At 35.9% G+C, this 27,790-nt stretch overlaps 1 protein-coding gene across 5 annotated transcripts in view; it reads left to right on the top strand.

Moving 5' to 3' along the window:
- LOC131156522 (uncharacterized) overlaps window positions 1-27,790 on the top strand; it is a 138,813-nt gene that overhangs the window by 99,567 nt on the left and 11,456 nt on the right. For all 5 annotated transcript variants that reach the window (XM_058110282.1, XM_058110280.1, XM_058110281.1 and 2 more), the window contains 4 exons: window positions 11,803-12,033; window positions 12,129-12,412; window positions 12,948-13,232; window positions 15,101-15,223. In XM_058110282.1, coding sequence (XP_057966265.1) covers window positions 11,803-12,033; window positions 12,129-12,412; window positions 12,948-13,232; window positions 15,101-15,223 — 923 coding nt within the window. The remainder of the gene's footprint in view (window positions 1-11,802; window positions 12,034-12,128; window positions 12,413-12,947; window positions 13,233-15,100; window positions 15,224-27,790) is intronic.

Here is a 27,790-nt window from a genome sequence, read left to right on the forward strand (position 1 = left end):
TAGTTTCATTAAGAGTTCCAAGCTGTATAAACAATTATTTTAAATCTCTTAAAATAAGTATACTGAATAAAGACTAATTTTCTTTATTATGCAGCCAGTATAACTATCCCTATGGATCACACATGCATCAGAAAGTATATATTAAGGCATGATTTAATGTTCATAGCCCTAAGAACAATCCATATCTAAACATAGACTTTTGAGAGCTAGACATGATGTTCAGGGTTTTTCAGAAGAGCCTCAATATTCAAACAGCAAAGCATGATGCATATGAGTCCATTATGCTCTTTCCTTAAGGGATGGAGCTCAGGTCCCCTAAATATGCGATGATTATGTAAGGATGAAATTTAATATTTATTTAACTTTCACTCATCCTTTCAAAAATATTTTAACATTTATTTTATCATAATCATCTTAGTACATAGTTTTATTTTGGGAAAATTATCATGAAATTTCAGCAGCACGCCGTTTGTAAATTGAACATTTTCTCATAAAAACTGTATATGATATCTGGTTGTTTTTAGCAGATAATTCATATAAAGCATGTAACAACCTAATAGAGTTATGAAACTATAAAGAGAAATGCTCCCCCTCAGTTATGCACTATTATCGTCTTATGCCTTTTTTATCTTTTAATTTCTTAGCCAAGTGATTTACGATTTTCAATAAATTAAGCTTGGTGCTGAATGCTTTAGGCTCAATGAACCAAAAAGTCACAATGAATATTTTTCTGGGTCATAAGCCTTCTTTGCCTCTTATTTTATAAGTCTGAACGCGTTAGAGGCACCGGTTCGAATGACTTTTAATCTTAATTGCTCGTGCATAGGTTTCTTGGACATTTACATTTTCATCTAGATTAAAACCTAGTGCAATCATCTTAGCCATTTAACTTATTCAAAAGAGATGAAGCTCTAAATGATTTGATTTAAAGTTTGAGAGCTTGTGAAGGGAGAATGAATAGATACTCTTGAAACAATTCAATCACTATTTAGTTTAAAAGAGTATTTAGGAGACGCAGGACAATATTAAAGAATATTTTCGTGCTAATGAATATGTCCTAACAGATTGGGCAGAGAGCATTTATAAGTATATGAATGTTGTGGCAATGCTCTTTGTAGAATGTAGAGTATCCTTTAGGTATGATCATAATTTTGAGCAAGGATACACACCAAGGAATAGGAGAATCTTTACTAGGTATAATCGTGATTCGGTAATGATTTCTTATGAAAAAAAAATGATTCAAAATTAGGGAATGTTTACAATTTAAGCACAAAGGGAATATTTTAATTTTACTCGGTGGAAAACTTGATTCCCTCACCGGATGCCACTAATTTTGATTATAAGAAGGATGTCTTTTACATAAGCACTTGTAGAAAAGGGATTTTATGATAACCGGTGTTTATGACCCGAGTGATGACTAAATTGTGATCAAGCATTTTAGTCTCTAAGTTGAGTTTAGGATTAGATGACACTTAGTACATGATTCATTGCCTAAAGCTCAGTCTTATGTGATGGACAGAGTATGCTTAACTTAAGATTCATGTTTAGGCAAGGGTTAAACATTAAGAATTATGTACCAAGCAAGGATGCTTTTGTCCATTTGGAAGTGGATTTTAATTTAAGCATGCTTCTGAGGTGTTATTCAATAATGAATTTATGTTGTTCATCTCAGACATGAAAGGTTCCAGATGTTTTAGCTTAGTTAAGACCTCAACCTTTACTTTGAACCAATCAGAGGAATATGTGAATTATGTGAACACTGACGTCTCACTCGTGTAGAAATTACTATATTCCTTTTCGCTTCAAAGTTTGCATGCTATGACCAATATTCATATTTTAACCAATCATTGTGATATATATGAGTTCAGATTGGATATATAGCTTCAATTTTCACATTGGCTTAAATTTCTTCTTGGATTCTTAGTATGGATGAAGCATATCCAGAGATTTTACATTTTGAGCACATACCACTTCCTAAGCCATTTAGTCTTCACTACCCCTACGCCTGATACTAAGGGAGGATTAAATAATTATTTATTTCCTATTGGAACCCATCGTTCTTCAAGTCCTAAGAGGTTTGCTTTCATGACAACCCACTCCATTTCTTTATCCTTGCCTTTGGCACCTCTAACTAAACAAGTGTATTTAATGTGCCCTTTCTTTCCACTGTATAAGCAAGTTTTATGTGCACGTGAAAAATTGTGCTTATTTATCCTGCTTTTACTCAAAGAGGCATTTCTATGATTGTGGGACTTTTAATATGAACACTTTTTGAAAGATTTATTTCTTTTAATTCCTAAGGGTTTATCGTTTTACATTTTTCCTTCCATGCAGATAATTTTCAAGATTTTCTCAATCTTTTTCCTCTCTAGGATAGCATAATACTCTTTTAATTTGTCTAATTGCTTTTCCATCCTGTATTTCTCATTTTTCAGAAAAAATTTATGATTAGACATCCAAACTAGAACCTTATGTATTTTAAATTAATCTTTTTCTAGTTTTCTATTTAATGGCATGCTTTCATCATAAAACTCACAGCATGATTCAATACAAGATTTGATACAAGAATTATTACATGAATCAATGCATGAACTATCAGCCAAAACATCACATGAGTTATCAGATGATTCATCACAAGATATATCACAATATATAACATAAGAATCATTAGTTGAGGTAGATAGAGAATCATATACCTCATTGTCTGTTACTGCAATTAGTTCATGATTTGCCCCTACCTAATCATTTGAGCTCGGAGCTTCTGGAGTGGCAATTTCTTTCTCCTTAGGCATTCCATACCTCCTATCCAACTCTTGCCAAATATCTCTCGCATAATTACATGCCATAATTTCAAGCAAAATATTAGAATCTAAAGCGCAATATAGTAAGTCCATGGCATTTGCATTAATCAACTCAAAATTATTTTCATTAATTTGTGCACATCTTTTTTTAGCAATCACTTGCTAGACCCTTCAGTCCATTGATTTTATGAAAACACTCATTCTAATTTTTCAAGTGGTGTAATCGACACCACAAAACACTGGAGATCTGAGCCATGATCGACTCTCACCGAATGGGGATACACCAAATTGAGCCATTGCGATCTTTTACAAAGACGTTTAAGCCTATGCAACAAGGCTCTGATACCAATTGATGTAATTGGTGTAATACCAAGAAGGGGGGGGGGGGGTTGAATTTTTAAAATTTCTTCCTAGGTTAAATTAGATAACAACAATATTACTCAACTTAGGATCTATCTAATCAATTAATAGCTCAACAAATGTATGAAAGACAAAGCAATTTATACAAGTATCACAGTTCTAGTATTTCTCAATCAATCACAATGTAATATTCAAGAACTCAAACAGTGATATCGACAGATAACTATAAGCATGCAAATACTGGAATGAAAAGAGAATCGGGATAGAGTGACATAGGGTTTTTATCGAGGTTTGGCAAACCGTGCCTATGTCCTCGCCTCAAGCTAACAAGTAAGAGGATTCCACTAAGTGCTCACTTACGGGTGCAGCGACACTAATCACAACCTCCTCTCCTTACTAGGTGAGGAATACCCCAGGTCACATTCATAGGGTTGACCCCAACTTGTCCACACCTTACAGGACGGTGCACCTAGTTCTCCTAACCGGATCTGAACCAATCCGGTGCTCTCCTAACCGGGTATGAGCCAATCTGGTGCTCTCCTAACTGGGTCTGAGCCAATCCGGTGCACATTACAGGCCAGTGCAATCCTCTTTCGATCACACGTTGGGAATACACCAATAATAAAGATTTTGTGTACAAATAACAAGCTTCTAAAATAAGCAATTGATGTACACCAATAAGCACAAATGCACTCTTGTATGATAAGAATTAATGCTCAGTAGAGTATTTCAAATTTGTCCCCCAAAAATGTATTTATCAAGAAATGTGAGAGATGATAAAAATGATCTTTGAATTAAATATTTGAAAATCAGTGAGTGCTATTCAAAGATTTAGACCTCAAATAATGTTATCTCCAAAAAAAATTATTTTCAGCAATAAACTATAGGAGATAATGAAGATTAGCTTCACAAAAATATATTTGCAATAAGCACAAAAACATGCTTTTGAATCTTGCAATGAGGATGCAAAGATTCACAAGCTAAAGAGAGTTTTCCCAAGTATTATTTATGAATGAAATATTATGGAAAACACTCAAAGCAAGCTTTCAAAAGATTTTTCAAATACAAATGAGTATGAGAGAGTATTAGCCTTTGAAAGATATGAGAATAAGCCCACAAGAATGAAAATTTATCACTGTTCAAGTTGCAATGAGTTTGCAAATGAAGAAGATAAATAAATAAAGCTCCCTTCTTTAACAATGATTTTGCAAAGGAAAAATGAGAGAGAGAGAGAGAGAGAGTATCTGTGTATGCTTGAAATTGAAAATATATGCAATAAAGGCACAAAGAATTTTAGAGAAAATTTTTGGCTAATCTTCTTTCTATTTTGGAGTAACGATGGGGTATTTATAGAATTCGCAAGAATTATGACCGTTGGGGACACAGAGGGAATTTTAGAAAATATTTAAGTAAAAATTAACCTTGATTATCACAGTAAATATTTGGCAACCCGAGAGGGTTGGTCGATTGACCAAGGGTCGGTCGGCTGACCATTCAAAAATTAAATGCCAATACGCTAGGTTCGGTTGACCAAGCATAAGGCCAGTTGGCTGAGCCGTCTATGATTTTAAAAAATAAACGAGGCTCGGTCGATTGAGATAAAGGTCAGTCGGCTGAGCCAAAGGCGATTTCCAAACCTTCGTAGGTTCGGTCAACTGAGGTTTAACCAGTTCATTTTGACCCGTCGGCTGAGTAAGCTGAAAAAGCAAACCGTAATGGTCGGATGACTGAGGGAGGTGTGCTCAATTTCTGGTCGGTTGGCCGAGGCAATATAATATTGCTCAGATAATGGTCGGTCAATTGAGTTGTTTTTAACACCCAAGATTCGGTTGACTGAGGCTCTTTAAAAAATAAAGATTATTGCCCCATTATGTCCTTAATCCTTTTCAACCCTGTGTGAATAAGTTATATCATTTAAATTGAAGGGTTGTGGATCCTATGGTCAGTCTATGGCCTTTGAGCATTAAACCCTATCATGCATGCGTGCATTATTACAAACCCAAAATTAAATGCATTTACAAATTAAATGATGAATGTTTTCTTCTTCCTCTTCTTTTGCTCTTCTTTCTTCCATGGGATCCGCGAGACGATACACTCTTTTTGTCCCTTATGGCTTCCATTTTTCTATCCCTTACGTGTGCGTATAATCATGTACCTATTCACAAGCTAGGCATAACATTAGTTCCAAGTGCTTTATCAGCATCAAAATAGGAATCCGACTTAAAAAATCGACAACGGTTACTGGAAAAGGACAATATGTGGAAAAAAGGGCAAAATAGGCGTAGCAAATTAAAATTCAAAATGATAATCACTTCAGATTCTCTAGCCTTGTGGAAAGGAAAGCCCCTGACCATCAAAAGTCCAGGATAAGCAAATAGGAGCATATGCTAAATTATGCCAAGATTTGTGAACCAACTCTCCAAGGAAGCTGCTAATTAACATCGGCAGTTCAGGGAGTATCAAGTTGCTGACCTCGTGATGGCTTTCCTTCTAAAAGAGAGATTTCTTTGCTTACCACAGGTTGAAAGTTGAAAAATTGTACCTTGCAAAGTTCTGCGCAAATTTGGTGAAAATGCCTTCGAAGTTGAACTCCCTGATGGCTTGGATATATCAGCAATCTTTAATGTGACTGATTTGTACCCCTTCCATGATGATATACAAAGTGTTGAGTGCAAGAACTCTACCAAAGTCACTTCTACCAAGGCAGAAGAAATTAAGGATGTCATACATATGCAAGAGGTGGAGACTAAAGCTGGAATTTATTTAGGATTCTTGGTAAAAGGGGCTGGCAGAACTGATTATAAGTATTCATAGATTTGTGGAGAGGTACTCGTGAAGATTGACCCTGACATGTGCTGTGCAGCAAAGGTGATAACACACACGGATGCAAGTCTGTTCTAAGAAGAGGCAAATGATGCAATCAGCAGTCTTCATTTAATTTTCTGCTTGTATCAACTGCAGCACAGCTGCTATATATGGGTGCTAGGGATATTCTATAATTTCTTAAATTTGGGGTTCATTTTGGTCAAATTAGCTTTGGGGTTTTTTTTGGCAACATTCAGGGTGCAATTTCTAGTGTGTTTCTGGTGTGGCTCTAGAAGATAAGTGGAGGGGGTATATGCAAAGTAGGAGTTGGATTCTCTTGGAAGTTTCAGGCCTAGTATAAATAGAGTCTTCAGCCACTTGACTCTTTTCCAGGAGGTTATTGGCATCTCATCTTTGAGAAGATTTTTCTCCAGAGCTCAGCTCCAAACCAGCTATGGTTGTGAAGATTTGGAGGCTAGGGTTTTGAGGATTTGACCTCGTGGTGCCTACCAGTCCCTCCATCGCAGCTAAAAGCATGAGAGGCTGGCAGAAAGCCATTGTTACCATTCTGAAACAGTGCCAACATAGGTATTGATTTGAGGACTAAGTTGCTGTTGTGACTAGAAATTGTCTTATTTGCTGACCTAAAATTCACAGCAGTCATCTCTTTATTATTTATGGATTTAGTAGTTACTTGAATCAAGAAAGGTTGCTAAAACACTACCCTGAAATCTCAGTTTTTATTTCTGAATTTCTTGTTTTATTTCTACGCCTATTTGCATCAATTGAAAACAATATTAAGCAAGTTTAAAGTGCAGAAGCAAATAAATATTCCTCCAGACAATCAAACAACATCTGGGTTTATTGTGTTTCAATCAACTCAACTTACAACCAAGCATGCTAATTGCACTCGGACAAAACTTGTCCAAAATCAGCTGTTGAACAATCCTATATGGATAGAAGCCAACAATCACTACTTGGGTAAACAACCCAATTGGCTAAGCTAGCCACCTGCAGCTTATGCAAGCTAATTACAAGTTCAAACAATAGATGAGTTTGTAGGTGAGCTTGGTTGACTAAATGAAAGTAGAATACTTTCGGCCTAATGAAAAAGCATAAATAATATCTGAGTTTCTGAAGTTCAGCACAATGGGAAGTTTCTTCTGAGGGCGTTTTGAGTTTTTTGTCATTGTTTATTTTTGCAATTTTCTTTTTAGTTTTCCTAGGGATTATCATACTTTGTTAAGGAGATGTGCTCTCTCCTACCGGTAAATTCTATCTTTATCTGATGAATTTTTTTTTGTATAAAAAAAAACATAAATAGTATCGAATAAACGCAGAACTCCTCAATAACACAGAAGTTTGTTGGATTCTCAGAGAGGTCAAGCAAAAATGCACTCGACAATTCGACATGTAATAAGTGATGTAATGAATCTCTTGAGTGTTCTTGTTGCTGTTGTTTAATTTACAAGATATTGATGATATTACCCATTAATTATTTGAATTCAAATTTGAATTATTCTGGCTAAGAAAATTACAGCTTGAGTTTTTGAAACATTGCAGTTGAAAAAAGAAAGAAAGATTTCATATCTTTGTGTGGTGATTGTCATTTAATTTAAATCAAAGAAGTCAACTGAATTTGAAAATTTTCCAAAAGAAATTCATTCTATTGGGATTGAGATTAAGGTTAGATCAATTAATCATCAAAATTCTAAAAGTTTGGCTTTCACCAAACATTACATAGGAGAGATTTCCTTCAAGATATGATTAAGTCAACTCATGAATAACAAATTGTAAAAGATCTTGTTGAATAGGAAGAATGTTCAAATGTTAAATTCGCTTAGAAACTCACAACCCCAATATTTAATGAAATATAAACTTGACTTTGATGATTATAATCAGATATGCCATGTAAGTATAATATGTTCTAGTAATAGACGAGTTGTGAGACAAGTTCATGAAATAAGAATCCAATATGTAAGCATAAAATAGCATGTTAATAGCATGCAGCCATGCTTAAGATGTTTGACAAGTCGTCTTATCATAAATCCAACAAGATATCTGATGCAAGATATGCAACATACATTCTTAATAAACAATCCAAGACATACATTAATGTGTTTTAGATTTCATTAAAAAAAATTAATTTTTTTAGAAATATATTGAAGTTAAGCATGTGGAATATATTTAAACAATCTCTTCCCTTTTTTATGGTGACAAAAAGTTTAAGGAATACTTCAGAGGATGGAAATAAACTGTTTAAAAGCTCCTCCTAAATTCATGCTATCAATAAAAAATATGGAGATCTTCATGACTTTGTTTCATAAGACTTAGTTTTATGAGATGACCTTTATAGATGCAGTTAATAGACTACTCAATCTATTCAACAAATAATAGTCTATCGCATATTTGATTGTTAGATTTAGAATATTTTCAAAGCCAAATAAATCCTTATGTTACTACTAGATTCCATGCACCAAAATATTAGGAGCAATAAAAAAAAATAATAGTAGCAATAAAAACATGAAAACAGTTAGCGACTAGAGTCTCAAAAATATCGCTCCCCATGTTTTCATCAGCAAAAAGAAACAAGATCGGAGGCATAAAGCAAAACAAAAGTAATTTTAATACAAATTGTTTAAGCCACACATGAGCAAAAGCTCAAAATCTCTGAGATAAAGGTTGTGGTTGTAGAAGAAAGATCAATTCTTCTTGTTTGCATTGAATTCTTGGCACTCCATGATCCTTGAGCAACAAAAAAATTCTTTATTTCAAATTATATTACCAATTGATTTTTGAAACCCTATTTAGTACCATTACTAGAATGATTTTCAGGTTAGAATCGAAAGTGTTTAGGATAAGTAGGAATAAGATAGAATATATGAAATGTAATTTCAGTAATGTAAGGAGTAGCAAGAGAGAGAAGATTAAACTGGATAATCAAGATATTAATAACATCGATAGATTTAGATATCTTGGATCTATTATGCAAGTTGAAGGGGAAATTGAAGATGTAGTACATAGAATTAAGACAGGTTGGTTAAAATGGAGGAGTGTGCCAGGTATGTGTTGTGTGATCGTAGAATACCTTTAAAATTAGAAAGAAAGTTTTATAAGATGGCTATAAAGCCAGCTATACTTTATGGTTTAGAATGTTGGGCAAGTAAGAAACATGTACAAAAAGGGAAAGTTGCTGAGATGCGTGTGTTAAGGTGGATGATTGGTAAATAAAGTTTTATAAGATGACTATAAGGCCAGCTGTGCTTTATGGTTCAGAATGTTGGGCAAGTAAGAAACATGTACAAAAAAGGAAAGTTGCTGAGATGCGTGTGTTAAGGTGTGATTGGTAAAGAAAGTTTTATAAGATGGCTATAAGGCCAGCTCTACTTTATGGTTCAGAATGTTGGGCAAGTAGGAAACATGTACAAAAATTGAAAGTTTCCAAGATACGTGTGTTAAGGTGGATGACTAATTTAACATTAAAAGATAAGAGCAAGAAATGAGCATATAAGCAATAATTTAGGTATAGCACTGGTTGAAACAAGATAAGGGAGGGGCAACTTAGATGGTTTGGGCATTTAAAATGCAGACCTAGTAGAGCACCTGTGAGAAGGACATGAATGTTTTTGGGTACACAATGGAGAAGGGAATTTGTTCCCCTAGAACACTTGAGGGATCTTGTTGAGCAGAAAACAAGTTGTAAGGTCTAAAAGGTTTTACGAACATGCATATGAAGGAGTAGAGACCAGTAAATTTCTATTTTTTTTTTAGCTAATCCAGTCTGTTAAGGGGTATGTACACATGATGTTTGATGAATAATCCCTTTGACAAAGCAAAAGGTATAAATAAATAAGGGAAAACAATGATTTACGATTAAGTTCGACTCTAGACAGAAAAGATGCCTTAATATTTATTTTCCAACACACACGTAGAGTACTCAAAAAGAGAAACAACATATGAAAAACTAGTATTTTTAAAGGAATAGATGATCCAAACCAACCATGCCACTGATCGATAAAAAAACCATGAGTAATTGCCACAACGAATCCCTCGTCCTATCACTCAGTTGCTGCCATGACCATAATCCAAACTTCACCCTCATCCTCCAAAACTTTCCCTACTATAGTCAGAGGTAGTATCAATGGCTGCATTATCACAGGACGGAGCTTGAGAAGAAATCAGGTAGCACACACAAGCACAAAAAAGCACTATCAGGACCTCCGAAAAGCAGAACTTACAACACTTCAGACCTTACAAAATGCAAAATTTCGAAGGCAGTTTTGACTACAGAACTGATAAAGTACCCTAGAAGGAACTACTTAACCACAAGAACAGGGCAAAGCACAGCAAAGTACTGCAGGCATTTAGTAAATGACCTGATGGCAGCTACAGGCATTATGGCTGGCAGCAACTGGAAATGAATGCTGGCAAGAGCAGGAAAATAAGTCTTTGAACACCAATCGAAACCAATCTGAAATCGGTACAAAATTGCAAACAACCAATCATGAACACATGGCATCAATACAGCATCTCAGCAAATCGCAACCAGAGTGCAACTGATAGCAGCCCGAGGAACAGACGAACAGCAACAGCAGCATACTGGTAACAGAGTATACCTGACTTCACATCAGTAAATCACCATGAAAACACAGCTTCCTACCAAGGATGCTGTGCAACCCAAAGGGTGCCCTTAAACGACTCTCAAACCAACCAGAAAATCATTTTTGAGGACTAATTAAGGGAGGGTAAGGAGAAAAAAAAAAAAATGAAAGAGTATCAAAATCAATTAAGATAAATCATATTTGAGTGAGAGCAATGCTCTGATAGCATGTTGTAAACTTAGAGATGGAGGATAGAAGAAGGGAAGGGAAGAGAAGATGGGGAGAAGAGAGAAAGGAGGACTAGTTAGGTGGCAGTTTCCTGGGGTACATGTACAGCTCCAGGTATGCCCTCTTATATATATTAAAAATAATAAAGTTTTAAGGACTAAAATCCCCCATTAACACAACCTACTATACTAAAATAACATATTCTCATCCAACAAAGTTGATGTGTGATAATCAAACTGCCATTCATGATTCCTATTACCTCCAATCTAGTCTTCTATGAGCAAACAGAACACATTGAAGTTGATTTTGGCAGTATGCCTCATTTTGGCAAAGTTGACTTTTCCTCACATCCCACATGGTACCACTCAAGTAGTTGTCTATCTCTTGCACCCAATCTAAGTAGATATTTAGATCTAGTCAGCCATCATAGGTACGCACGTCTACCTTGACTTTCTTAGTGATGTCTTTAGTAAGCCCTCCTAGTCATGCCTAGGTGAGTTTGTGAGATGCCTAGGATCAGGCTAGTACTCTGCATTGTCAATCTCATAAATCTACCTTCAAACCTAAACTCTAGGCTAACTTGAGGCTGGAGTGACTGACCTGGTCTACTAGGGGATCTAAGGGCCTGAGTCATCCTATTGGGAGCTATAGGAAATCCTGAGGTGGGAAGAATGCCCTAGGCTGACTTTACAAGATATGGTGACCCATTAGGTTCCCCAATTGACTGCGGGGAAGCTCAAATTCGAATTGGTGACCATGGGAGAATGCAATATGGTACAATGTTGCTGAGGAAGACTAAACTGTTACCCTCATTTTGTGGCTATACTGATCATTGCCCTCTATCTTCTCAATTGGATCAATTTTTTTAACCCTTTAAAATTATCCTGTGATTCCTTGTGCAAATTTCTTGCTTGAACAGCATTAGCATTTGGCTCATATGGTATTGAATTGTACTGTATATAATTTTAGCATTGCCATTTTTACTTAAAAACTTCTGTTTGCTTCAGGTGGATGGATACCCTGTGTATAGCATGGCAACTCCAACAATTGCTGGTGCTAAAGGAATGCTAGCCTATTTAGAGACCAAGCCCATTACAGACAGAAGTGTTGCTCAGAAAGTGATATTAACTGATCTGAGAGAAGAAGCAGTTGTTTACATTAATGGCACACCCTTTGTCCTTAGGGAACTCAATAAACCTGTTGACACGCTCAAGCATGTGGGGATTACCGGTCCAGTGGTGAGTCATCACTGCCTCATGCCATTTGTTCTAGTTAAACAAGCCATTGCTCCAAATATTTTTCCCAATCTCCGTTTATTCTGATGATTGGGCAGGTGGAACACATGGAGGCACGTCTTAAGGAAGATATATTATATGAGGTCCGGCAATCTGGTGGTCGTATGCTTCTGCATCGTGAAGAATATAGCCCATCATTAAATCAGTCGTATGTCATAGGATACTGGGAGAACATATTTACAGATGATGTAAAGACACCTGCTGAAGTATACACTTCACTAAAACATGAGGGTTACAGTATAGAATATAGGAGGATACCATTAACTAGGGAGAGAGAAGCTTTAGCTTCTGATGTTGATGCAATCCAGCACTGCAAAGATGAGTAAGTATCAACACTAAGCCAGGCAAGCTTGCAAGCTACAGATAATGGCCTCCAATTTTTTGAGTTCCATTGTCCACAAATAGCATGACAATTTTGGTTCTTAATGAACCATTTAAGCCTAGGCTGTGTTTTTATTCTATGGGCCACCATTATAATTAAGTTTTCATTTGATAACTGGATAAATAAAATAATATAAATTAACGCTGTATATGATCTCTCTTCCTATTCATTCAGGTCTTGATCATTTTACTTTGGATGATTAAGATTGTAACTTAGTTGTAGTTTCTTTTGCCGCATTTTTTTGCCATTGCCCATCCTAGACTGATATTAGACTTGCCAGCTGAAAGGACCTTTTATTTATAATATTGATACTCTCAACAATTAGGCAGTCCATATTCCATCTTAACAATCCTTCTTTCTGAACTTGAGTGAACAGGAGGTAATATTTGCCCCATTTATTGAAAAAATTAATCTTTTGTAGATATTTTACCTTCTTTTCTCAATCTAATAATACTGAAACAACTTTTGTGTACAGCTGTGCAGGGTACTATCTATTTGTTTCACACACAGGGTTTGGAGGAGTTGCATACGCAATGGCTGTAATTTGTATTAGATTGGGCATAGAAACAAATTACACACCAAGGATACCAAAACCATTGATTAGTACAAAACATACATCTATGCTTGAAGAGAGCTTACCTTCTCAGACTGCTGATGAAGAAGCCCACAAATTGGGGGACTATCGGGACATACTAAGCCTTACTAGAGTTCTTATTAATGGTCCCAAGAGCAAAGCAGATGTTGACATTATAATTGAAAGGTATGCCATCTCCATAAGAAACAACTGCAAGCTTATTTCATCGACATACTTCCTCTTGAAGCATAAAACAACCTGACATGCTTAACAACAATGTTAAGAAATTAATCAAAGGGATATGTTTGTGTGAAGCATTTGAAACTAGTAAAAGGTTTGAAGATGATGAAATTCAAAATCCTAGGAATTGCAGATTCCGACTGTATAATTTGTTAGAATACCACTTTACCTAAAAGCTTAAGCTGTTAGGTTGTGGGCCAACAATGTATATCAAGCTATAACACCCCCCTGCACATGAAAACAACAGCACATGGAGAGATAAACACACAATAAATAACACCCATTACAGGAAATATAATAAACGCGGGCAACAAGACTAGAACCCAGGACGACTTGGTAAAGTTGTAACAAGCTCTAATACTATGTTAGATTACGACTTTACCCAAAAGCTTAAGCTGCTAGGTTGTGGGCCAACAATTTAACATGATTGTTTGGAAAAAATTCCTTCAATCTTCAAATTTAATTATGTAATTTCAAATCCCGCTGCTTAAGTGCATCTTGTTAAGAGTGCACTTTGCCTTGTTGAAATTTTGTCACTAGGCATACACAATGGACGTGCCAGTAGTTCACTTGGATTTAAAGACCTTGATCTATAAATAATAAAGGATTAACTTTATGTTGAGATGCAAAAACATGCACTGGATCAATCCTACACTTAAAAAATGATGCTTTTAATCTTGGTCTAAATTCCTTGTATATCAATGCATACAGGGCAACTTTCCATTGAGAGTGCATGACTACAATTAGTCGATCCATTTACATTGCAAGTGTTGTGGGGGTGCATATTGATTGTCTTCCCATGAATTGTTAAATTTTGGCCAGGCTACCAATATCCCTAAGCTTTGTGTCAAATTTAATTCCATTTTTTACTGCAAATGGTTGATTCCACCTAGTTTTAGGGGTGTTAGGGGGAATAGATTGTATTACGATATTTGAACGCAATGGTGTATATTAGCTTAGTTTCTTGTGCCTACGAAACAACACCCCTTATATTTTAGAAAGTAAGAAGAATATATTAGCTCAAAAAGGGTATTACAACAAAAAGAACAACAACAACAACAAAAAAAAAAAATAAAGAAAAAGAACAAGAGTAGCAGAGTACTGAATTCCTTTACGTCATACCATTGTCCTAACAGAGAATATTATGGACTGTAGAGTCCACAACGAACAGGGTTTTCTCAAATACTAGTGCACTTGCTTTCCGTGCATGATAGATGGCAGAGTTTCATATCAATTTTTTAATAACAGTGGAGTGAGAATTGCCCAATGATGACAGCAAAGTCAGCTCCTCATTCCAGCTAGAGAAAAAGTCTTGGATAGTTGAGAGAGGCTATAGCTTTCTGATAGACTTCTTTAGTAAGAGCACAGTGAATAATTTCAGAGTTCCGCGAACCAAGAAATTCTGTGTAATAAGACAGTTTATTTTTGATACCCTCAAAAGAGCTAATTTTGTTCCCATAAGCATCAAGAACCTGATTTGAGACTAGTTCATCCTTGCATTAACTGCGTTTGAAGGAAAAAAATTATTATTATGATCACCCAGTTGCAGCCCTGGATCTCTGCTTTAAAATTTCTTCCTCTTGCTCTTATAAAATTCCACTCAAAAAATAAGTTGGAATTAGGAACAAACATATAAGAGATGGTGTTATAAAGGTTCTAGAGTCTATGATGTCGTCATAGATCATCCACAAATTTTGCTCATGTTATGATGTGCTGCTATTTACCTGTTCCTATTCAATTGAAAGGTCCTACCAATTAATTTGGTTTTCATTTTCTCACATGGTGTTTGAGATTATTCCTCCTGTGTTTCAAAGGTGTGCAGGTGCTGGGCATTTACAGGAAGACATTCTCTACTATAGTAAGGAACTTGAGAAGTTCCCTAATGACGATGATGAGCATCGAGCATACTTGATGGATATGGGCATCAAGGCTTTAAGGTTAGTTATGTTCCTCAACAAATTAATTGTACGCCTTCCTTAAGTCACTGGTATTCGTCTTCTTTGAACTAATTAATGTGGTTCTCAAATCTTTTATATTAATACTCACTAATTAATATCAATAGTTCGTAGATTCTACGATCATTAAAGATTCTTGTATTACTCTCAATCCAAAGGGTAAAGCCTAGCCCTAGGGTTTCAAATGTAGCTGGCACTATTCTAACACTGGCCTAACAGTGCTCCGATGTTGATGCTGTTTTGCAATGGCTTTCTCTTATGTAGAAAAATCTTCTTCTATCTCGTATCAATATCATGTTCCGTCATGGGGATGGTAGATTTCAATAGTGGGGGTTCGTTCAGTTCAGATCGAAGGGAAATCCTTCGACCTGAGATTGGATAAAGTAAGGTGGTAGCTCTGTTCAATGTTGAGAAGAACGGGTACGCAATTGATGGATAAGACTTTCTTTGGCTGCTGCACATGGTTTTCGCAGGGATTTTTGTCTCTTGATGGAAAGTCAAGCAAGGGTGTTCAAAGATCTTAGGTTGGTTTCCCTAAATACTGGATGGTGATACATGCAACGATGACAGGTAAGTTCTTGAAATTGGGGCATGGCTAGAGAGGCAAGAGATACTCTATATTTGTTCTCGAAGGGCCCAAAGGCGATGGATGGCTTTGTTTTGGGGAAGAATTTAGTGCTCTGGCAAAGTCTCTTCATCCTGTCACTAAAGGTTTCAGGAGTAATAATAATAATGCATGGAGTCAAGTAGCTTCAGGCAATAATGTTGATGTGTTGCTCATGCAAATTCTAAGGGTAAGCCAGAGTTTGTGTGTGTTCATTGTTGGGGTGAAGTTGCAAAAGGGGTTGAGTCCAGTGACAACTAAGGGGTTGAGTCCACTGGCAGCTAAGGGGCTGAGTCCAGAGGCAGCTAGGGCTTCTTGCTTGGACAAAGGAGTGATGAAGATTGGATGGGTTGGGCCTACATTGAAAGTGTCCAAACCATCTGAGTTGCCCGTCCCTTATCTTATCTTCTATAGGAGCTACATCTAACTTACCATGAATATGTTCATTCCTTAGCATAGGAGCTACACCTAACTTACCGTGAATATGTTCATTCCTTAGCTTATCTTTCAATGTTATACCACTCATCCAACTAAGCATTCTCATCTTCGACAACTTTTACTTTTTGGATATTCTGTTTCTGTCACCCAACATTCTGCTCCATATAGCATAGCTGGTCTTATGGTCGTCCTATAAAACTTCTCCTTTAATTTTAAGGGTATTCTGTGATCACAAAGCACACTTGAAGCACTTATCCATTTTACCCAACCTTCTTTAGCTCTATGCATTACATCATCTTCAATTTCTCCTTCAATTTACATAATAGCATGGTCTTAAATTTCCACGAAATTGTCGAAATTTCCAATTTCCGTCACCCTCGAAATCGAAATGGCAGTCGATTTCCGCCTTGCATAATTTCCGTCGAAATCTCAACGAATCATCCGAAATTTATCAAAATCTTGAAATTTTAGCGAAACTTGTCGAAATTTTAACTATATGATGAAATTTCGTCAGAATTCAAATGAGAAATTTAGGAGTGAAGTGAAATTTCTATCTTAATTTATTTTATTAATTTTATCGAAACAAAAGATTATTACAAGTGCTTTTAAAATTATATGAAAAAATAAACTTACAGTAACATTTTATTTAACCATTCATCTCTAAACTATCATTATTTGTGTACTAAATAATATTTAAATGATATATGAATTTCATTTGTATTAACTGAATATGTTTAATGCACATTATCTTACAAATATGTTTGATACACATACTATTTTACAAGTTTTCCACCTCCTACAAAACATAGATGTATTTAATTCGTAATATATTAGTCCTAAAACTTATATTATTATGTTTGCTAACCATTTCTAAAGTTTCACAAAGAATTTCATGCTTTATTACTAATTTCCGTTATTTTTGTCAAATCGAAATCTAAATTGACATCAAAATTGAAATTTCCATAGAAATTTCCGTACTTTTGGAGCTTCGAAATTTGAATCGAAATCAAAATTTAAGACCTTGCATAATAGATCCAAGGTATTGAACTCTACAAGTGCTATTTATTTCTTCTTCATCGAGTTTAACTCTTTCTCCAATATTCCTCCTAGCATCACTGAAATTACATTTTGTATATTCTGTATTATTTCTACTTATCCTAAAACCTTTAGATTCCAAAGTATCTCTCTATAATTTTAACTTAACCTCTACTCCGTCTCTAGTTTCATCAATCAATACAATATCATCGACAAACAACATACACCATGGAACCTCATTTTGAATGCTCTTAGTTTTTTGGTCCATCACTAAAGCAAAAAGATAAGGGTTCAAAGCAGATCCTTGATGTACACGTATAGTGATTGGAAATTATCTAGTTTTTTTCATCTATAGTCTTTACACTAGTCATTATTCCATCATACATATCCTTAATGACATTAGTATACTACTACATACACCTTTTTTTTTCCTCCTAAAACTCTAGAAATGGAGAAGAATTCAAATAGTATTTCTTATTATTATAAAATTAGGTACAATCTGAATGTCTTATAGACTACAAGGATAATCTAAAAGGAAAGAATAATAAAGGAAAGAATAGAAAAAAAGGAAGGAATGACAATTGCTAACAATACTCTAGAATATCTCCTAAGAATATATCCTGGAATATCTCCTAAGATTATTTACATAATTACAATAATTTCTCCTATAATCAAGGAGAGTAGATTTACATAATTATAGAAATTTCTCCTATAATCAAGGAGAGTTGACTGGATAAATTTTGAAACTTTCCAACACTTCCCCTCAAGTTGGTTTTAAGACGTCTTCCATAGCCACCTTGCCGATCAAATTTTCAAATTGCTTCTTCAGTAGTCCTTTTGTAAGTAAATCTGCTACTTGTTCAGTAGTAGAGATATAGGGTAAACAAATCAGTCCACTGTCCAGCTTCTCCTTTATAAAATTCTTGTCGACCTCAACATGTTTTGTTCTATCATGAAGCACTGGATTGTGAGCAATGGCTATGACATGTTTGTTATCGCAATACAATTTCATAGGTAGCGGATTGGTGACTTTCAATTCTTCCAATAATTTTTTAATCCATAACACTTCATGAACTCCATGAGCAATTGCTTTAAATTCTGCCTCTGCACTACTCCTGGCTACTACATTTTGTTTTTTTCTTCGCCATGTAACCAAATTTCCACCAACAAAGGCACAATAACCAGAAGTTGATCTTCGATCAGTTATACTCCTAGCCCAATCTGCATCAGTGTATACCTCAACTTGTAGATGTCTATGGTCTTCAAACAATAGACCTTTTCCAGGAGTTCTCTTTAAATATCTCGGGATTCTATAAACTGCATCAAAGTGGTTAGGCCTGGGTGAGTGCATGAATTGGCTTACTGTACTGATAGTAAAGGCTATGTCAGGACGTGTATGTGATAGATAAAGTTGGCTGGACCAATCTTTGGAACTGGTCTCTATTGGTTACTTCCTCAGGCTTGGCAGGTTGTAGTTTAAGATTAGGTTCTATAGGTGTCTCAGTTGCTTTACACCCTAGTAGACCTGTTTCTCCAAGCAAGTCAAGCACATATTTTCTTTGTGAAACAAAAATACCTTTTGTTGACCTTGCAAATTCCATACCGAGAAAATACTTAAAGTCACCCAAGTCTTTAATCTCAAATTCATTAGCAAACATCTGTTTTAATTTCTCAAGTTCCTTGCTATCATTACTTGTCAAAATAATATTGTCAACATAGACAATTAGAATAGCAACCTTCCCTTCACTTGAGTGCTTATAGAACATGGTGTGATCAACTTGACCTTGGCTGTAACCATGACCCCTTATAGCCTTCCCAAAGTGTTCAAACCAAGCTCTCGGAGATTGCTTAAGCCCATACAGTGTTTTTTTAAATTTACACACCTTATCGCTGCCAAGATTACCTTCAAAACCTGGTGGTAATTCTATAAATTCTTCATGCTCTAGATCTCCATTTAAAAAGGCATTCTTTATATCCAACTAGTGTAAGGGCCAGTTAGAATGTATAGCTACAAAGAGTAACACTCGAATTGAGTTTATCTTGGCCATTGGAGCAAAAGTTTTTTGATAGTCAATTCCGTATGTTTGTGTAAACCCTTTGGCAACGAGTCTTGCCTTATATATATTTCTGTCAGCCTTGCATTTAACTGTAAACACCCACTTGCAACCTACAGTTTTCTGTTCCTTTGGCAAATCAACAATTTCCCAAGTACTGTTGTTCCGTAGTGCGTTCATCTCTTCAAGAACGGCCAACTTCTAACCCGAATGATTCATAGCTTCCTGAATGGTCCTTGGATCAAATAAGTGAGAAATATTGGATGTAGAGGCCTTATGCTTATGAGAAAGTGTATGGTATGATAAATATTTGGCAATGGGGTGTGTGGTACAGGTTCTAACTCCTTTCCTAATGGCTATAGGTACATCAAGGTTAGTAGATTGATCAATTGGAAGTGTAGTAGAAGGATTACCTAGGATTTCCAAATGACCAGGTTTTGGAGGTGATGATTGATTATGCTCTGAAACGGTGAGATGATCCTTAGTATTAGAACGATACCGGCCTCTAGTATAAACACGATGCACATAAGAGGGATTATTCTGTAGCAATTCTCCCCTTGTTTGTGATTCCCTTATGCTTTGTACAGGCAGATTTAGATTTCCATTTTTTTCACTATTTAAAATTTCGGTTCCTTGAATGTTTTGTGTAGGGATGTCAATGTCAAGGAAAACCTTTGTCATTGGTATAGAAGTTTGCCAAAACTGATCTTCACTACTCTCTTTCTCCCCCTGAAGATAAGTTTGGTTAAAGTAAGACTAATTTTCAACCAAAACGACATCCATACTGATGTGAAATTTTTTTGTTTTTGGATTCAAACATTTATACCCTCTCTTATCCAAGAAGCACATATTTTCTAGCCATAGGATCAAGTTTAGATCTAAAGTGAGCTGGAATATGAACAAAAATAGTGCATCCAAATACTTTTAGTACCAGATTAGAAATTATCCTATTATCAAGAAAAAAATTTTTTAGGCATGCCAAAGGAGTGATATACTGCAGCACATGGGTAGGCATTCTATTAATAAGGTACAAGCAACTAGAATAGGATCCCTCGACAAATATTTTGGAATATGCATTGAAAACATTATAGCTTGTGCAACCTCAAGCAAATGACGATTTTTTCTTTCAGCGATGCCATTTTTGTTGTGGGGTGTCACGACAAGTGGATTGATGTTGAATCCCTCTTTCTTTCAAAAAATTTCCCAAAAACTTGGTTGAAATATTTTGTACCATTATCCGTACGAAGTATGCTTATTTTTGTGTGAAATTGGTTTTCGATCATACTATAAAAATTCTTAAATAATATTTCAACTTCAGATTTTCCATTCATCAAATATACCAACAAATCAGAGTATGATCATCTATAGAAGTCACAAACCATTTTTTTTGGGATAAGGTAGTAACCTTAGAGGGACCCCCAACATCACTATGAATCAAATAAAAGGTTTTGATGCATGATAGTCTTTTGAAATGTAAGGAACTCGATGATTTTTTGATAAATGACATAGTCACAATGAAGAGAAGTACAATTCAAAATTTTAAATAGAGTAGGCAACAAATATTTTAAATAAGAAAAACTAGGATGCCCTAATCTAAGATGCCAAAGCATTATTTGATCATGCACAGGGATTGAACTAGTATTACCACTCAAGCCTTGATGAGCTGGTTTATTGCTGAATAGGGTATCATCAAAATAATAAAGGCCATCAATCATCCTAGCACCACCAATCATCGCCCCCGAGTTCTGGTCTTGAAATTCATAGTGAGAGTCAAAGAATGTGATACGACAGTTAGAATCATAGGATAATCTACTAATAGACAAAAGATTGCAAGTATGCTTTGGAACATGAAGGACAAATTTTAATTCTATTTTCCTAGAAATTCTAATTGAACTTGCTCCTGCAATGGATAAAAGACTCCCATGTGCAATCCTAACCTTTTATGACCCGGACAAGGATAATAAGATTGAAACAATTGAGATATACTAGTCGTATGGTCGGATGCACTTGAATTAATAATCCATGGTGCAAAGGCTAAATTGCTGGAATAGGCACTCGACATATTACTTGTTTGGGCCAAGGAACCGATAGAAGTACTGGATATCAGATTGGATATCAACAGTTGAAGAAGCTGATCCATTTGCTCTGAACATAGAACATCGGTCTGGGCTTCATTTGCTCTAGGAATCACTTGGTTGTTTTCAGGTCTAGGTTTGCCGCTCTTCCTATTTGCTGGATTTCCATGTAGTTTCCAGCTAGTTTCTTGGGTATGGCGTGGCTTATTACAATAGTCACACCATACTCGAGATTTTTGATTGGGATATGACCGCTGTACAAAGGCATTAACAGCAGCCAAAATAGTAGGATTAGCAGCAACCAAAGCTGAGTTCTCAAATGTTCCATCCGCCTCTTTTTCTCTAGCATAACATTTCGGCAACAATCTTCACGTCTTACTTCAGAAAATACCTCTCCGATTGGAGGCAGAGGTTGTCTACCAGGAATCCTCCCCTTGACCTCATCAAACTCATCATAGAGTCCAGCCAAGAATTTAAAAATTCTTGCATTTTCCACCATCTTCTTGTTGTACTTGCAATAATCAGGGCTCTTCCATTCATAATCATTGAATAGATTCAAGTCTTGCCATAGTCCCTTAAGGATATTGAAATACTTAGTCACACTATCTTCCCCTTGTTGGGTCTTGCCGTTGCAATTCATAAATCTTTGAATAATTTCCCAGGTCAGAATACATCTGACTAACATTATCCAAAGTTCTTTTGCAATAGGATAGCACATGTATTTCGCACTAATATCTTCATCCATTGCATTCACAAGCCAAGCCATAATCATGGAATTTTTAGCATCTTATATAGTATATGATGGGTCTGCTCTGTCAGGGGCCTTGGTTTCCACTAGTAAGGTACACAATCCTACCTATCCCGCGGATGTACATTCGAATTGAGTGAGATCATCTTAAGAAATTGGCTTCATTAAGACGGATATTTGTGATTGGACTAAATGGGGTTCAGTATGGGCTACCTTGGTTTTAGTTTTGGTGTTGACCACAGGTTCAAGTCTGGCCATGGTGAAAGTTTCGAAAATTTCAGACATAATGGAGGCTGAACAGAGTTAAGGCGGCGAGGCCTAGGTTTTAGAGGCTATGATTGCCGAAAGGAAAAGAAAACCTGGCTCTGATACCATCTAGAAGTGGGGAAGAATTGAAATAGTATTTCTTATTATTATAAAATTAGGTACAATCTGAATGTCTTATAGACTACAAGGATAATCTAAAGGGAAAGAATAGAAAAAGAGGAAGGAATGACAATTGCTAACAAATCAACTAAACTATCTCCTAAGAATATATCCTAGAATATCTCCTAAGTATATGTACATAATTATAGAAATTTCTCCTATAATCAAGGAGAGTAGATTTACATAAGTACAGTAATTTCTCCTATAATCAAGGAGAGTTAACTGGATAAATTTTGAAACTTTCCAACAAAAACCCACCATAGAATTTCCCTAGGTACCCTATCATATGCTTTCTCTAAATCAATAAATACCATAAGCAAGTCCCTTTTCTTTTCCCTAAACTTTTTCATTAATCTTCGTAAAAGATATATAACTTTTGTGGTAGATCTCCCTAGCATAAAATCAAATTGATTTTCTAAGACCTTTGTTTCTAGCTTTAATCTTTGTTCAACTACCCCTTCCGACAGTTACATCGTATGACTCAAAAATTTAATTCCACGATAGTTATTACAATTTTGAATATCTCTTTGATTTTGTATATAGGTATTGAAGTGTTTTTCCTCCATTCATCTGAAATTTTTTTACTTTTTATAATTGTGTTAAATAAATTTGCTAACCATATAATTTCATTATCACCTAAGCATTTTTAAACTTTAATTGAGATGTTATCCGATCCTATAGCTTTTTTTTTTTTTCATTTTTTTTTTTATAGCAAACTAAACTTCGTTTAACTCTAACTTTGCGAATAAATTTTTTATTTTTAGTCTTTTCCTCATTTGCCAATTCTAAGATTAAGCCTTCTATTTGATTTTCATTGAACAACTTGTGGGAAAACCGTGTATAATTAGTTAGCTATTTTAGGATATTCTTTTAATAACAGATTGTATCCTTAGAATTAGGCCTATACAGCTAAGTTTCCTATTCTGTCAGGGTGTCCCATAAATCACGGGATTTCCTATTCCGTTAGGGTGTCCCATAAATTATAAATCATAAACAAAAACAACAACAAAACCAAGCCTTAGTTCCACTAAGTGGGGTTGGTTATATGAATCATTTTCCGCCAATTTATGCGATCATGGACCATTTCTTTTGATAGATTCAAGAATTTTAATCCTTACTCACTATCTCCTCCCAAGTTATTTTAGGTCTTACCCTACCCTTTTTACTGCCCCCCCCCCCCCCAACAGTAACTAAGTCACTCTTCCTCATCTCAGCAACTTTTACTTTTTGGATATTATGTTTTTTCATCGCCCAACATTCCGATTCATATAGCATAGCTAGTCTTATAGATGTCCTATAAAACTTCCCTTTCAATTTTAAGGGTATTCTACGTTCACATAGCACACTTGAAGTACTTCTCCATTTTACCCAACCTGCTTTAACTCTATGCATTACATCATCTTTAATTTCTCCTTCAGCTTATATAATAGATCCAAGGTATCGAAATCTACAAGTGCTATTTATTTCTTCGTCATCAAGTTTAACTTTGCCTCCAATATTCCTCCTATCATTACTAAAATTATATTTCATATATTTTGTTTTATTTCTACTTATCCTAAATCCTCTAGATTCCAAAGCTTCTCTCCATAATTCTATCTCAACCTCTACTCCGTTCCTAGTTTCGTCAATTAATATAATATCATCTGCAAACAACATACACCATGGAACCTCCTTTTGAATACTCTTAGTCAATTGGTCTATCACTAAAGTAAAAAGATAAGGACTCAAAGCAGATCCTTGATGTACACCTTTGGTAATTGGAAATTCTCTAGTTTCTCCATCTATAGTCCTTACACTAGTCATTACTCCATCGTACATATCCTTAATGACATCAGTATACCTACAACGCACACCCTTTTTTTCTAAAACCCACCATAGAACTTCCCTAGGTATCCTATCATATGCTTTCTCTGGGTCAATAAATATCATATGCAAGTCCCTCTTCTTTTCCCTAAACTTTTCCATTAATCTTCTTAAAAGATAAATAGTGTCCCATAAATGATGGGATTTGATTTATTAATTTACTTTTTAGGAATGCTAGGATTGTTGTATGTATTCACATGTAATATTCAGATCAATACATAACTCTTTTCAACTTTCGACATGGTATCAAAGTCAAATTAGGCTCCTTAGGGTTTTAGTTTTTTTTCAGCCTTCATCACTGATATTTCCAGCCTTCATTGTTGGTTTCTTCCCGTCTTTGCAGACCTCTGTTCTACTCTATTTTTTGAGCTCGTGCACCTCTGTTTCTACCAAATAGGGCTTGTTTCGTCAAAGCCTTAAAAACTTCTATTTGCTTTCATTGCCAATTTTTCTCTTCTGTGGGTTTCACTTTTGTGTAGTCTTCATCATCATTTCTGCTTCCAGCTGACATCATCATTGATTAGCTGATTGTTCAAGCCTTCAAGATGTCAAAAATCGTGGAGACTACTACTACAACCCAATCAGAAGAGGTATTTCGACCTCAACAAGCAAGAGAATTGCAGAATATTCATGCCTCCTACAGGTTAGATGGAAAGAACTACCTTAAGTGATCTCAACTCATTTGCACAGTGTTGAAAGGCAAGGGAAAGATTAGCCATCTCACGGGTACAGGTCCTAAACCAGGGGATCCTAAGTTTGAAGCATGGGATGAAGAAGACTCTTTGATCATGGCGTGGTTGTGGAATTCCATGATTCTAGAAATAAGTGACACATGCATGTTTTTGGCTACTGCAAAGGACATCTGGGATGCAATTCAGCAAACCTATTCCAGAGCTAATGATGCGGCACAAGTGTATGAGGTCAAGGTAAAAACCATGGCTGCAAAACAAGGGAATAAAACAGTCACTGAATATGCAAAGCAACTGAAATCCTTGTGGCAGGAATGGGACCACTACCGGGTGATAAAAACAAAATGCTCCGATGATGCAGCAGTTCTAAAGGCCTTTATTGAACAAGATAGGGTGTATGATTTTCTGGTTGGACTTAATCTAGAATTTGATCAAGTGAGGATACAAATTCTTGGGAAGCCGGAGGTTCCAAGATTTAACGAAGTAGTGGCTATAATCCGAAGTGAAGAAAGTAGAAGAGGATTGATGCTTGAACCACAAATCACTGATAGTTAGGCTATGGTGGCTAGTGGTAATAATAAATCAGCTACAAACATGGAGAGAGCACTTGAAGGAGAAAAAGGTGGCTAGCCGAAAACCCAAAATCGTGACAGATTATGGTGCACTTACTGCAAGAAGTCTTGTCACACCCGTGAAAAATGCTGGAAAGTTCATGGAAAGCCTCCAAGCCGAGAATGGGGCCAAAGAGGAGGACAACCACAAAACAATGGACAAGTCCACGTTGCTGCAGGACCACAAGGTGAATCGACATCGTAAGAGCTGAGTAGTTTCAACCACGAAGAGTTTGAGAGGCTGAGATCACTTATCAACAGTCTTGGTAAACGATCTCTAGGTACTTGTTCTTTGGCATATTCAGGTGAGCTTCCATCTTCTATTGGATTAAATGTCTCAAATAAAACCTTTACCTACTCCTGGGTCATGGACTCAGTAGCAACCGATCATATGACCCATTTATCCAATATTTTTTCAACCTATACTCCATGCCACAGCAGATGGATCCTTGACCACTGTAGTTGGTTTTAGGGATGTGAAAATAAGACCATCAATAACTTTGAAAAATGTCCTTCATGTTCCTAAATTGTCCACAAATCTGGTTTCTATACATAAACTCACTCATGATTTATGTTGTAATTTGATTTTTGATAGTAGAAATTGTATATTTCAGGACAAGGATTCGGGGAAGATGGTTGGACGTGCTAGGGAAAGGAATAGCCTCTACTATCTTGAAACACCAAGTCAGTTGCACATGACCAAGGACAAATTATCTTCTTCTTTTATGTCAGAGTTTGTCTTATCAAATAAAGAAAAAATTTTACTTCATCATTGCCGACTTTGACATCCATCGTTTAGGGTTATTAAAGCTATGTTTCCTTCCTTGTTTAAGGATTTAGATGTTGAAAACTTTCAGTGTGAGGTATGTGAACTTGCTAAACACAAGTGTGTACCTTTTCCAATTAGTTACAAAAGAAGCTCAATTCCTTTCTATCTTATTCACAGTGATATTTGGGGTCCATCTATTGTTTCTAATGTTTCTGGGGCAAGATGGTTTGTTTCTATCATTGATGATTGCACTCGTGTTACCTGGATTTTCCTGCTTAAACATAAGTCTGATGTTAGTATTGTGTTCCCAAATTTCTATTCCATGATCAAAAACCAATTTGGGGTCAATATCAAAAGGTTTAGGTCAGATAATGCCAAGGATTATTTCAATCAAATTCTTACCCCATATTTTTGGACAGAAGGAATAGTACATGAGTCATCTTGTGTCAATACCCCATAGCAAAACAGGGTAGCAGAGAGGAAAAATGGCCATCTCCTTGAAAAAACCAGAGCTTTGTTGTTTCAAAAATATGTGTCTTAAGGTTTTTTGGGTGGAAGCAGTTCTGACAACCACTCATCTGATAAATCATTTGCATTCAAGTGTGGGGTCAATGGTGGCTGCATTGGCATCACGTGAACGTTTACATTTGATATTCGAACACTGCTCAATAGTATAATTACCTCGTCCACAACAAGCGCACTTGTTAGGAGTGCCTCTACAGCCCATCTCTACCACCACAATTGCTCAAACCACCTCTATAACTTATGTGATTGCTTGGTTGAAAACTAGACTATGTATGGCAAAGGTTGTCCTCTTAGAGCCAAATGCAAGAGCGAGAGAATGCATGTTGAAGGAAGTGCGAAGAACAAAAGAATAAACATCAGGAAATGATGGCAACTTTGCACTACTAAGTATCTGATACTAAACTTCCTCAATCTTGGGCTTCAAACTTGCTAGAACCAGAAGTCATCTACTCCCTTTGCTTTTGCATCTCACAGACACTGGCGGTTATAGGTTGCTTTAATACAATGTTTGATTGCCACTTTAAGTTAAAAGCTTAAGTTGTTAGGTTGTGAGCCAACAATGTATAACAAGCTTTAACACTCCCCTACACGTGCAACCTGACAACATGTGGAGAGATAAACACGTGATAGATAATGCCTATCACAATGAATACAATAATTTTTTAAACACCAAACAATAGATGCAGGCAACAAAACTAGATACCCAAGACCT

This window comes from Malania oleifera, chromosome 5, assembly GCF_029873635.1.
Source record: "Malania oleifera isolate guangnan ecotype guangnan chromosome 5, ASM2987363v1, whole genome shotgun sequence".
Classification (NCBI taxonomy): domain Eukaryota; kingdom Viridiplantae; phylum Streptophyta; class Magnoliopsida; order Santalales; family Ximeniaceae; genus Malania; species Malania oleifera.